Source organism: Cheilinus undulatus, linkage group 22, assembly GCF_018320785.1.
Source record: "Cheilinus undulatus linkage group 22, ASM1832078v1, whole genome shotgun sequence".
Taxonomy (NCBI): Eukaryota; Metazoa; Chordata; class Actinopteri; order Labriformes; family Labridae; genus Cheilinus; species Cheilinus undulatus.
Genome location: NC_054886.1, coordinates 36166423 through 36181560, shown reverse-complemented (window position 1 = coordinate 36181560; position 15138 = coordinate 36166423). Strand labels below are relative to the sequence as shown.

Genomic DNA, 15138 nt, shown 5'->3' with positions numbered 1-15138 from the left:
CATCAAAATATCAATAATCCAAACAGACTAACAATAATCCAAACAGACTAACAATAATCCAATCAGACTATCAATAATCCAAACAGACTATCAATAATCCAATCAGACCATCAATAATCCAAACAGACTATCAATAATCCAATCAGACTATCAATAATCCAAACAGACTATCAATAATCCAATCAGACCATCAATAATCCAAACAGACTATCAATAATCCAATCAGACTATCAATAATCCAAACAGACTATAAATAATCCAATCAGACTATCAATAATCCAAACAGACTATCAATAATCCAATCAGACCATCAATAATCCAAACAGACTATCAATAATCCAATCAGACTATCAATAATCCAAACAGACTATCAATAATCCAATCAGACCATCAATAATCCAAACAGACTATCAATAATCCAATCAGACTATCAATAATCCAAACAGACTATAAATAATCCAATCAGACTATCAATAATCCAATCAGACTATCAATAATCCAAACAGACTATCAATAATCCAATCAGACTATCAATAATCCAAACAGACTATCAATAATCCAATCAGACTATCAATAATCCAAACAATCAGACTATAAATAATCCAATCAGACTATCAATAATCCAAACAATCAGACTATAAATAATCCAATCAGACTATCAATAATCCAATCAGACTATCAATAATCCAATCAGACTACCAATAATCCAATCAGACTATCAATAATCCAAACAATCAGACTATAAATAATCCAATCAGACTATCAATAATCCAATCAGACTATCAATAATCCAAACAGACTATCAATAATCCAATCAGACTATCAATAATCCAATCAGACTATCAATAATCCAATCAGACCATCAATAATCCAATCAGACTATCAATAATCCAAACAGACTATCAATAATCCAAACAGACTATCAATAATCCAAACAGACTATCAATAATCCAATCAGACTATCAATAATCCAATCAGACTATCAATAATCCAAACAGACTATCAATAATCCAAACAGACTATCAATAATCCAAACAGACTATCAATAATCCAATCAGACTATCAATAATCCAAACAGACTATCAATAATCCAATCAGACTATCAATAATCCAAACAGACTATCAATAATCCAAACAGACTATCAATAATCCAATCAGACCATCAATAATCCAAACAGACTATCAATAATCCAATCAGACTATCAATAATCCAAACAATCAGACTATAAATAATCCAATCAGACTATCAATAATCCAATCAGACTATCAACAATCCAAACAATCAGACTATAAATAATCCAATCAGACTATCAATAATCCAATCAGACTATCAATAATCCAAACAATCAGACTATAAATAATCCAATCAGACTATCAATAATCCAATCAGACTACCAATAATCCAATCAGACTATCAATAATCCAAACAATCAGACTATAAATAATCCAATCAGACTATCAATAATCCAATCAGACTATCAATAATCCAAACAATCAGACTATAAATAATCCAATCAGACTATCAATAATCCAATCAGACTATCAATAATCCAATCAGACTATCAATAATCCAATCAGACTATCAATAATCCAATCAGACCATCAATAATCCAAACAGACCATCAATAATCCAAACAGACTATCAATAATCCAAACAGACTATCAATAATCCAAACAGACTATCAATAATCCAATCAGACTATCAATAATCCAATCAGACTATCAATAATCCAAACAGACTATCAATAATCCAATCAGACCATCAATAATCCAAACAGACTATCAATAATCCAATCAGACTATCAATAATCCAAACAGACTATCAATAATCCAATCAGACCATCAATAATCCAAACAGACTATCAATAATCCAATCAGACTATCAATAATCCAAACAGACTATCAATAATCCAATCAGACCATCAATAATCCAAACAGACTATCAATAATCCAATCAGACTATCAATAATCCAAACAGACTATCAATAATCCAATCAGACTATCAATAAACCAATCAGACTATCAATAATCCAAACAGACTATCAATAATCCAATCAGACTATCAATAATCCAAACAGACTATCAATAATCCAATCAGACTATCAATAATCCAAACAGACTATCAATAATCCAATCAGACTATCAATAATCCAAACAATCAGACTATAAATAATCCAATCAGACTATCAATAATCCAATCAGACTATCAATAATCCAATCAGACTATCAATAATCCAAACAATCAGACTTTAAATAATCCAATCAGACTATCAATAATCCAATCAGACTATCAATAATCCAAACAGACTATCAATAATCCAATCAGACTATCAATAATCCAAACAGACTATCAATAATCCAATCAGACTATCAATAATCCAAACAGACTATCAATAATCCAATCAGACTATCAATAATCCAAACAATCAGACTATAAATAATCCAATCAGACTATCAATAATCCAATCAGACTATCAATAATCCAAACAGACTATCAATAATCCAATCAGACTATCAATAATCCAATCAGACTATCAATAATCCAAACAGACTATCAATAATCCAATCAGACTATCAATAATCCAAACAGACTATCAATAATCCAATCAGACTATCAATAATCCAATCAGACTATCAATAATCCAATCAGACTATCAATAATCCAAACAGACTATCAATAATCCAATCAGACTATCAATAATCCAATCAGACTATCAATAATCCAATCAGACTATCAATAATCCAAACAGACTATCAATAATCCAATCAGACTATCAATAATCCAAACAGACTATCAATAATCCAATCAGACTATCAATAATCCAAACAGACTATCAATAATCCAAACAGACTATCAATAATCCAATCAGACTATCAATAATCCAAACAGACTATCAATAATCCAATCAGACTATCAATAATCCAAACAGACTATCAATAATCCAAACAGACTATCAATAATCCAATCAGACTATCAATAATCCAAACAGACTATCAATAATCCAATCAGACTATCAATAATCCAAACAGACTATCAATAATCCAATCAGACTATCAATAATCCAAACAGACTATCAATAATCCAATCAGACTATCAATAATCCAAACAGACTATCAATAATCCAATCAGACTATCAATAATCCAAACAATCAGACTATAAATAATCCAATCAGACTATCAATAATCCAATCAGACTATCAATAATCCAAACAATCAGACTATCAATAATCCAATCAGACTATCAATAATCCAAACAATCAGACTATAAATAATCCAATCAGACTATCAATAATCCAATCAGACTATCAATAATCCAAACAATCAGACTATCAATAATCCATTCAGACTATCAATAATCCAATCAGACTATCAATAATCCAATCAGACTATAAATAATCCAATCAGACTATCAATAATCCAATCAGACTATCAATAATCCAATCAGACTATCAATAATCCAAACAATCAGACTATAAATAATCCAATCAGACTATCAATAATCCAATCAGACTATCAATAATCCAATCAGACTATCAATAATCCAAACAGACTATCAATAATCCAATCAGACTATCAATAATCCAAACAGACTATCAATAATCCAATCAGACTATCAATAATCCAAACAATCAGACTATAAATAATCCAATCAGACTATCAATAATCCAATCAGACTATCAATAATCCAAACAATCAGACTATCAATAATCCAATCAGACTATCAATAATCCAATCAGACTATCAATAATCCAAACAGACTATCAATAATCCAATCAGACTATCAATAATCCAATCAGACTATCAATAATCCAAACAGACTATCAATAATCCAATCAGACTATCAATAATCCAAACAGACTATCAATAATCCAAACAGACTATCAATAATCCAATCAGACTATCAATAATCCAATCAGACTATCAATAATCCAAACAATCAGACTATAAATAATCCAATCAGACTATCAATAATCCAATCAGACTATCAATAATCCAAACAATCAGACTATAAATAATCCAATCAGACTATCAATAATCCAATCAGACTATCAATAATCCAATCAGACTATCAATAATCCAATCAGACTATCAATAATCCAAACAATCAGACTATAAATAATCCAATCAGACTATCAATAATCCAAACAGACTATCAATAATCCAATCAGACTATCAATAATCCAAACAATCAGACTATAAATAATCCAATCAGACTATCAATAATCCAATCAGACTATCAATAATCCAAACAATCAGACTATAAATAATCCAATCAGACTATCAATAATCCAATCAGACTATCAATAATCCAATCAGACTATCAATAATCCAATCAGACTATCAATAATCCAATCAGACTATCAATAATCCAAACAATCAGACTATAAATAATCCAATCAGACTATCAATAATCCAATCAGACTATCAATAATCCAAACAATCAGACTATAAATAATCCAATCAGACTATCAATAATCCAATCAGACTATCAATAATCCAAACAATCAGACTATCAATAATCCAATCAGACTATCAATAATCCAATCAGACTATCAATAATCCAAACAGACTATCAATAATCCAATCAGACTATCAATAATCCAAACAATCAGACTATAAATAATCCAATCAGACTATAAATAATCCAATCAGACTATCAATAATCCAAACAATCAGACTATAAATAATCCAATCAGACTATCAATAATCCAATCAGACTATCAATAATCCAAACAATCAGACTATAAATAATCCAATCAGACTATAAATAATCCAATCAGACTATAAATAATCCAATCAGACTATCAATAATCCAAACAATCAGACTATCAATAATCCAATCAGACTATCAATAATCCAAACAATCAGACTATCAATAATCCAATCAGACTATCAATAATCCAATCAGACTATCAATAATCCAAACAATCAGACTATCAATAATCCAATCAGACTATCAATAATCCAATCAGACTATCAATAATCCAATCAGACTATCAATAATCCAAACAATCAGACTATCAATAATCCAAACAGACTATCAATAATCCAATCAGACTATCAATAATCCAAACAATCAGACTATAAATAATCCAAACAGACTATAAATAATCCAATCAGACTATCAATAATCCAAACAATCAGACTATAAATAATCCAATCAGACTATCAATAATCCAATCAGACTATCAATAATCCAAACAATCAGACTATAAATAATCCAATCAGACTATAAATAATCCAATCAGACTATCAATAATCCAAACAATCAGACTATCAATAATCCAATCAGACTATCAATAATCCAAACAATCAGACTATCAATAATCCAATCAGACTATCAATAATCCAATCAGACTATCAATAATCCAACCCATCCAACTATCACTGGATCCTCACTGGTCCAGCCTTAGGGCCCCAGCAGGCTGCTTTGAAGTCATGTAGCTGAGGCCCAGCCCCTTATCTCGGTTTTGGGGCCCCTGCTTGATGAACCCGCACACTTTCACCAAAATGCAAACATTTCAAGTGGGAGACAACAGTCTGTAAAGTGGAGTTTATGAGCGCGTTAAAGCCCCAAACTAGCGACTCCTCTGACATAATAATAATAACTTTATCATAACATCTTTATCTGTATAGCACTTTTAAAAACATGGGTTTACAAAGAGCTTTGACATGCAGAAGCAAACAACATATGCAGAAAAAAACAGATTACCATAGAAATGATGCATACAGATACAACAGGGTCCTCACTGACCCTCGGCCGGTGCTAGGACCCCAATGATGGGTGCTAGGGCCCTAATGATTAAAATAGATCAGAGCTGCTGTAAGAGATGCAGCAGTCACTTTACTGGTTATATCCACGGTGTAAAAATATCAGAGATGTTCAACAGCCAACATTTTAATCAGAATTGTTATCAACAAATTTTCTCCTTTGGGTTTAATAAAGAACCCTGAACCTTGAACAAAGACCTGTTTTCATTTAGTCTTAGTCCAGTCTTCACATGGTCAAAAGGTACTAGACTAGTATTTTTTATTGGATAAAGCTCGGTGTTAGTCTCATTTTTTTTACTAAAACTTTGAAGCTCAGAGTCTACATTATTATTTTATCATTATAATCAATCATTATCTAAACTCTTTGGGGGACCATGGATCCTCCAGACCATCCAGGGATCAGACTTGGAAAAGCTTAAAATTGTTTTGTGTCCCACCGTCTTTACTTTTTTGAGATGTGCTGCTTCATCAATTTCAAAACGAGCTAATATTTTTCACGACCTGGTAAAATGTCTCAACTCAAAATATGTTGTTTCTATTTTATTGTGAATCAAATATTAGTTAAAGAGATTTGACAATCATTGGTTTTATTTACATTTTACACAGCGTACCAACTTTTTCGGAATTGGGGCTGTATGAATGTCAGGCAGTTTCATGCATGGCAGTGACAGGTTCCTCCTACCAGTTTTTCTCTTAGATACCTAAACTTTGGAGCTCAGAGTCTCTAAACTGCTCTGATTGCAGGTTAAACCTGATAGGGGGCGCTGTAGACAACACACACATTCAGGTTTTTGGTACTCATGAGCCCCTTTTTCACCCCTGATTTAAACCCTTTTGGGGACCATGGTTTCTCCAGACCATCGAGGGCTCAGACCTGAGGTAAGATGTTTTTCAGACCTGGAATAAACCGCAGAGAGAGAGATTTCTTTAACAGACAGCTGTGATGATTCACCCTGATGTATCATGGGAGTTGTAGTTTCTAAGGCCACATTTAACTGTTTATTTGTTCTATTGTGACCAGTGCTACTGTCCTTATTAATCCCATCCTACTTCTTTATTATAATTTTTCTCTTTCCTACAGTGTTAAAATTTTGTTTTTATAATGGTGAATCACCACTGAGCTAACATGTCCAGATATGATTCCTGATATATCACGCACATTTCCCAGCCTTACATTCCACCTTCATGAAGAAAACTGGTTTGGTGTTCCTGCTGTGACGAAGTTCCGCCCCTTCACCTGTTCCTTCACTCAGAGGAGACGCACATTCCAGGAGAACGACTTACAGACAGCACAGAGGGAATACTGGGATCCTGGGAATACTCCCACTGCAACCAGGTTCTGGATCCATACAGCCAGAGGTAAAGAGAGTCGTAGTGACAGTAATAATCTTTGATACTGATGTCTTTAGGTCGCTACAGGTAAACTGCTCCATTCACTGTAACCTTCCTGTCTGCCTTCACGTGACCTATTTATCTTTTGAGGTTGTTGTGTTGAAACTAACTCAGTTACTTAATCTTATAATGCCCTCTAACTTTTGACTTCAATGTACGAATATATTCCAAACTGCAGAGCTCTGACTACTCAGTTTGGGTTTATATCAAAATGATCAGTAGATGACGGTCTGTGATTGGACACCTGATTATATCAGAATAACACAGAGTCCCCCAGTAGTGGTAAAACAAGTTCAACAAGCTCCTGTTGTTCAAACAAACTCCCTCAGCTATCACCAGGACCACACAGAAGGAAATACATGTTAGCTAGCTAGCAGCCTAAGCTAATTTAGTCTGGATTTTTTTTTTTTTTAAATCAAGCCACAATCCTGTTAAAAACATCCAGCTCACATGGAGAAGCTCACGGAGAAGCCCAGAAGCTCACATGGAGGTCCAGGCTCGACACACAGAGAGGCAGATTAAGGAGCAGTTTAAGAAGCTTCATCAGTTTCTAGCAGAGGAAGAGGAGGCCAGGCTGCGTGCACTGAGGGAGGAAGAGGAGCAGAAGAGACAGAGGATGAAGGAGCAGATGGAGGCTCTGAGAGCACAGATAGCAGATCTTTCACAGACAGTCAGAGCCACAGAAGACCAGCTGACGGCCCAAGCAGCGCCCCCTGCTGGAGAAGCCACAGCTGCCCTCAGGAGCTCTGATAGACCAGGCCAAACACCTGGGCAACCTGGGCTTCAAGATCTGGACCAAGATGAAGGACCTGGTCTCCTACACGCCTGTCATTCTGGACCCAAATACTGCTGATCCATACCTCATCCTGTCTGATGATCTGACCGCTGTGAGAGGAGGAGAGGAGCAGCAGCGTCCTTATAACCCAGAGAAGATTGGTTATCACTACTCCTTCCTGGGCTCTGAGGGCTTTAACTCAGGGACTCACAGCTGGGACGTCCAGATTGGAGACAGTACGCTCTGGTACCTGGGTGTGTTAGCAGAGTCTGCTGACAGGGCGATTTGCTTTGAGGCTGAAGGATGGAAAATAGGAACTGATTATGGTTTTTATGCAGCATTTTCACCATCACTTGCCACCACTCATCTCTCAGGGAAGAATCCTCCAAAGAGGATCAGAGTGAATCTGGACTGGGACAGAGGAGAGCTGTCGTTCTCTGATCCTGATACTAACACACTCATACACTCCTTCACACACACTTTCACTGACAGGATGGCTCCATACTTTGTTATGGGGAATGGAACCCCAATGAAGGTTTTACCAGAGAGGGTCTCAGTGACTGTGGGTCAACACTAAAGAAAGACGATGATGATGATGATGATGATGATGATGGGTGGTCTTGTGAGGGACTGGTGACCAGTCAGGGGTCTTTCCCGCCTCTTGGACAGTGAAAACTTGGCTTTCCTCCAACCTCTGTGACCCTGAATGGAATCAGCCGTATAGATAATGGGTGGATGATCGAAACTAAGCTAAAAATTCTACTTCCTGTTTCATGGCAAACAAAAAATCACCGTGCCTTTTGATGCAGACTCTTGACCTTCAAATATGTAAGATATGTAAATGCAGTGATGTCCACCCGAGTTACGACCGTCCAAAAAGTCATGGCGAGACAAAATAGTGATGTTTTTGTGTGTCACCCTGCTGAGGCTCCGCCCCCTGACGAAAAAATCACACTTTTTTTCAGACATGACCCCACTTCCTGACACTTCTCTGATAAAATAATGTTGTAAAATCTATAAGAGACGTTAACAGAAGCTTTTTATGTAAACCTTGAAATTTCCTGTCCCCACCAGGAGGCGCTATGATTTCTGAAATATAAACCATGCATGGACCCTCCATAAACACAGGAAGTTTGATTGGAGAGTGCACAGCTGAGGAAAAAAAGACTTCCTGTTTTCCAGACTGAAGACGAAACCTGACTCACTTACAAAACCACAAAATATTCAACAAGCGAGGTTGAAGCCACAGCTTCCTGTGGGAAAATTAGGAAAACATACGTCTTTACTTGAAAAGAAGAACACGACCAATCATGCGCTCATTAAAATTCCCTTAACTTCCTGCTTCACTGTCCAATCAGAGGAAGACTTCAGTGTTTCTGTCTGTATTGATGTGATGTCTTTAAATGTGTTTTTGGTTTAATATAGATAACATGGATGTTTGTAAATCTGTGTCTGGGTTAGAGCTTTATCTGATGGAGCTGTTACTGAACCATTTTTCTGTTCAAACACACGCTTACTTCATCTATAAAGTCTTCTCATTAAATATATGTCAGTGAAAGAATGCTGTATACAGTTTTTAAACACACTTTTCTCTTTGGTTTTGAACTTTGACTCGTTACATTCTGCCAATAGAAACAGTTCTGTTCAGCAGGTTCATCAGTTTGGTGTTTGACTGGAAATAAACCCATAAAATCATCTAAGATCATCTCTGACATTTGATGTGCTGCTTTCATTAAATTCAAAATGAGCTAATATTTTTCATGACATGGTAAAATGTCTCAGTTTAACATCTGATCTGTTCTTTCTGTTCTATTGTGAATCAAATGTGAGTTTAAGAGATTTGACAATCATTGATTTTATTTACATTTGCACAGCGTACCAACTTTTTTGGAATTGGGGCTGTATGAATGTCAGGCAGTTTCATGTATGGCAGTGACAGGTTCCTCCTACCAGTTTTTTCATCTTAGATACCTAAACTTTGGAGCTCAGAGTCTCTGAAAGCACTGGAATAGTGCTTTACCTTCCCAGGAAGGAGGCAAATACTTTTTCACTGCTGTGTTTATTAGGGGAGAACAAATGCAGTAAATATGATGAGACTGGCCCTGACAGTTAGGCTCATCAATTTGGACTCAAAAGAAAACTAAAACAAAGATTAGAGGAGGCTGGCTTGATCATGTCCCAACATCACTAATGAGGTAAAAATGTGTTTTTCAGTCAAAGCCAAAGTCTATTCAGAGCTCACAGCCAGAGGGACAGCACTAATTCTGCTGAACCCACTCAGAGAGGCTGGTTTTCTTCATTCACACCTTCATCAGGAACATCCACAGGAACCACAGAAGCCCTGCTCTTCATTAGTACTTTGTGTGTGGGTCATCGTCCCTGGCTCAGCCCTCTGGTCCCTCAGGTCCCTCTGGTCTCAGCCCTCTGGTCCCTCAGGTCCATCTAGTCTCAGCCCTCTGGTCCCTCAGGTCCATCTAGTCTCAGCCCTCTGTCAGGTCGTCGTTGAAGTGCAGCAGGATGGCGGGGGTGAAGAGGTCTGGGTCCAGTCTCAGCTGCTCCAGCTCCAGGTCGTCATCTGGGATCTTGTTCTCGCTGAGCGTCAGGCTCATGTCCAGGATCTGTCCGTTGTGTTTCCAGGTGTAGCTGTGGGCGTGGGAGTTGTAGCGCAGGTAACGCTGGAGGATCTCAGCCAAAGTCTCCTCTGAACACACCTGAAGAACACGAGTCATGGCAGGAACTATCAGTTTCAGCATGTTTGGATAACATCATTAAGCTCATATTTCTGACATGGTTTTAAGGTGAGATCTTTGAAAGAAATGTTATTAAATTCCTTCTTTTGAAAGTTAGTAAGATCATAAAAACTCCTCTGGAATTTTCATGTCCTTTAATGTCAGCATGTTGTATCTGTAATGAAGAAAATTTTATTTTGAGAATAAAAAGACCAGAACAGGCTGCTGAGAAGCATCCCCACAACACGATGCTGCTGAGAAGCATCCCCACAACACGATGCTGCTGAGAAGCATCCCCACAACACGATGCTGCTGAGAAGCATCCCCACAGCACGATGCTGCTGAGAAGCATCCCCACAGCATGATGCTGCTGAGAAGCATCCCCACAGCACGATGCTGCTGAGAAGCATCCCCACAGCACGATGCTGCTGAGAAGCATCCCCACAGCACGATGCTGCTGAGAAGCATCCCCACAGCACGATGCTGCTGAGAAGCATCCCCACAGCACGATGCTGCTGAGAAGCATCCCCACAACACGATGCTGCTGAGAAGCATCCCCACAACATGATGCTGCTGAGAAGCATCCCCACAGCAAACAGTTGTTGTCTCCAGAGTCCCTCTCAGCTGTTGAAGGCTTCTGTCTCTATCCTCTGATGTAAACTTCTCAATAACCTTTTCTCTGAGTGTTCTTTTGTGTTCATGGTGTAATGGTAGCCAGGAATCCTGATGAACCAGTGACTACACCATCCAGACACATTTGTCTTTATACTTCAATCAGTAATGGCCATTGCTACCAGGTGGTGGCGCTGCCACTAAATCAGAATGTCTGGCAGATGTTTATCGTATAAACATTGGGTGAAGGTGGGCGGAGCTACAGGTGTTGCGTTTCTGTGCTGTGATTGGACGACTCACCTGTAGTCTCTGCTCCTGTGACGTCAGCGTGTTGATGACTCGTATCCACCTGGTTTTGGTCGACAGCTGTCCCACCTGGTAGCACTCGTCCTTCCACCAGGGGGCGCCAATGACGCTGGCCCAGTCAGAGCAGGGACAACTGGGTGGAATGTGCACAAAGCGCCCCCTGGGGGTGTAGTACCGCTCACAGTTAGTCACTGGATCGATGTATCTCTGGATCTGAGGGTAGAAAACATACGCGGGTAAACCAGGAGCTGAAAGCTGCTCACTGATTGGCTGGTTGGTTCAACACTCACGTCTTTGGTGTCAGGGTCGAACCAGGAGCTGATGTCCTTCCCTGCGCACTGCATGATGGGTAACAGGAGGTCGTCACCTGTAGAGAAACCCGTGATGACTATTTATATTAAAATTATTCAAATACTGAACTTTTTTATTCTTCATTTTCAAGTCTGGATTAACTGTTAGGGCCCAGGATGGTTGGTCCCCAGAAAATCAGGTTAGTCATGATTTTTTAGATGAAAAACGTTAAATTTTAGAGTTAAAAAGTCTTAAATTCATCAGACGAAGGTTTAAATTTTCACATTTTAACCCCTTAAAGCCTGTTGTATGATACCTTCATCTAATCAACATGATCATAAATGACAAAAAATACAAAAAAATATATATGCTATATTTTATGGAAATTAGGATTTTTGGGATTTCAGTAGAGAGTAAAATAAACATTTCAGTTCCAAAAAATAGAATTTTCTGGCTATAATTTGTGTTTTTAGGCTTTAATGGATTAAAGAGTACATTTTTAATCACACAACTGTGCCTTTTTCAGGGTAATTGTAAAATTTTCCGGTGTAAAAATTCATTTTTTTGAAAAAACAAAACAAAAACAAAAAAACCCGATATTTTTATGTAAAGTGACAGATTCACACAAACCTGGAATTTTTGAGTTTAAAAAGTTTTTAAAAATTTTGTGAAATTAAAGTTTTGAGTTATGTCTCAAATTCAGGAGAAAACTTTTTCCTCAATTCACAAAAAAAATTAAAAATTAAAAATTAAAGTTAAAAAAGGCAAACATTTTTCAGCACACCAGATGTTTTCAAGTTTCTAGTCATAAATTCATGAGTTTAAAAAGTCTTTAATTTTTCAAGAACCAAGTCTCTAAATGTTCATGTAAAAATGTAAGAAGTTTATGAGAAACCAAAATTAGAATTTTCAAGTTTAAGAATTCAGAAATTTTTGAGAAAAAACCCAGATTTTGAAACTTTAAAAGTCAGATTTTTGACAACCATCACTCGAACTTTTAGAGTTAAATCACTAATTCACACGAGAAAACATGATAGAAAAAAAAAAATATATTTTTTTTTTTTTTAATTTTCAAGTTTAAAAAATGTTTGTTGAATAAAACTCAGTTTTGCTCCATCAAATCACTTTAAACAATGATAAGAGTATATTTATTTATTATATGTTTACTTATTTTTATTATTAAAACATAATAGAGTATATTTACAAGTATTTATTGACTGAGTCTGTCCTTTATTCTAATCAATAATAGAGCATATTCACAGGTATTTATTGACTGAGTCTCTCCTTTATTCTAATCAATAATAGAGCATATTCACAGGTATTTATTGACTGAGTCTCATCTTTATTCTAATCAATAATAGAGCATATTCACAGGTATTTATTGACTGAGTCTGTCCTTTATTCTAATCAATAATAGAGCATATTCACAGGTATTTATTGACTGAGTCTCTCCTTTATTCTAATCAATAATAGAGCATATTCACAGGTATTTATTGACTGAGTCTCATCTTTATTCTAATCAATAATAGAGCATATTCACAGGTATTTATTGACTGAGTCTCATCTTTATTCTAATCAATAATAGAGCATATTCACAGGTATTTATTGACTGAGTCTGTCCTTTATTCTAATCAATAATAGAGCATATTCACAGGTATTTATTGACTGAGTCTCTCCTTTATTCTAATCAATAATAGAGCATATTCACAGGTATTTATTGACTGAGTCTCTCCTTTATTCTAATCAATAATAGAGCATATTCACAGGTATTTATTGACTGAGTCTCATCTTTATTCTAATCAATAATAGAGCATATTCACAGGTATTTATTGACTGAGTCTCATCTTTATTCTAATCAATAATAGAGCATATTCACAGGTATTTATTGACTGAGTCTCATCTTTATTCTAATCAATAATAGAGCATATTCACAGGTATTTATTGACTGAGTCTCATCTTTATTCTAATCAATAATAGAGCATATTCACAGGTATTTATTGACTGAGTCTCATCTTTATTCTAATCAATAATAGAGCATATTCACAGGTATTTATTGACTGAGTCTCATCTTTATTCTAATCAATAATAGAGCATATTCACAGGTATTTATTGACTGAGTCTCATCTTTATTCTAATCAATAATAGAGCATATTCACAGGTATTTATTGACTGAGTCTCATCTTTATTCTAATCAATAATAGAGCATATTCACAGGTATTTATTGACTGAGTCTCATCTTTATTCTAATCAATAATAGAGCATATTCACAGGTATTTATTGACTGAGTCTCATCTTTATTCTAATCAATAATAGAGCATATTCACAGGTATTTATTGACTGAGTCTCATCTTTATTCTAATCAATAATAGAGCATATTCACAGGTATTTATTGACTGAGTCTCATCTTTATTCTAATCAATAATAGAGCATATTCACAGGTATTTATTGACTGAGTCTCTCCTTTATTCTAATCAATAATAGAGCATATTCACAGGTATTTATTGACTGAGTCTCATCTTTATTCTAATCAATAATAGAGCATATTCACAGGTATTTATTGACTGGGTCTCACCTTTATGCTGCTCCATCAGCGGGCTCAGGTCACACACCTTGCCCAGGAAGGACACCCACAGGTCGGTGTCGGTGTTGTGGGCGGAGACTTCTGCTGGAGTGAAGAACCTCGGTCTGTGCTGCTCTGCCATCCTCTAACTCCTTTAAACTTTAAACCCACAGAAAACTCTAAAAACGGGTCTGAAATCGGTTTAAACCGCGATGACCTGCTCCTCTCTGCTCCGTCCGTCACTGTGGCGTTTCTATGAAACCATGGTAACACGTGACGCGCTGGTGACGTAGACAACGGGCCGCCCAAAGTTACGATAGCTTAAAAGATAGCATAAGATGTAATGTTATAAATATTCAAGAATGAGGGAGACAAGGTTAAGGAGGTTCTGTTCCAGTTTTATCACATTTGTGTTAATGAGGGATTTTTCTAGAACTTTCTGTATCATCGCAGATCAGAACAGATCTGTGGAGAGTGCTGGACTTTAACCCTGCTCTGGAGGCTGACTGATGGAGGATCAGGACTGAGAGACAGAGAAAATATTTTATATCAAACATTTAAAGTAAAAGGAGACATAAATAAATCTAAAAAACTACTATCGTTTTAAAACGGAAATACAATGATTAAAATTAAACTAAAAAAACATTTTTGTGCTTTAAACCAATGTTTGCAAATTTAAATAAAACATTTTAAAAATTAA

The 15138-nt window shown here is 36.1% G+C and overlaps 1 protein-coding gene across 1 annotated transcript; it reads right to left on the bottom strand.

Annotated features, from left to right (window-relative positions):
* Positions 1-10420: 10420 nt before the first annotated feature.
* LOC121504377 (cytochrome b5 domain-containing protein 1) lies at positions 10421-14580 on the bottom strand. Its single transcript, XM_041779087.1, has 4 exons — positions 14451-14580; positions 11878-11954; positions 11582-11800; positions 10421-10651 (listed from the first exon to the last, which is right to left on the bottom strand). Exons 1-4 carry the CDS (start codon positions 14578-14580, stop codon positions 10421-10423), a joined length of 657 nt encoding a protein of 218 aa, XP_041635021.1.
* Between the last annotated feature and the right edge of the window lie 558 nt (positions 14581-15138).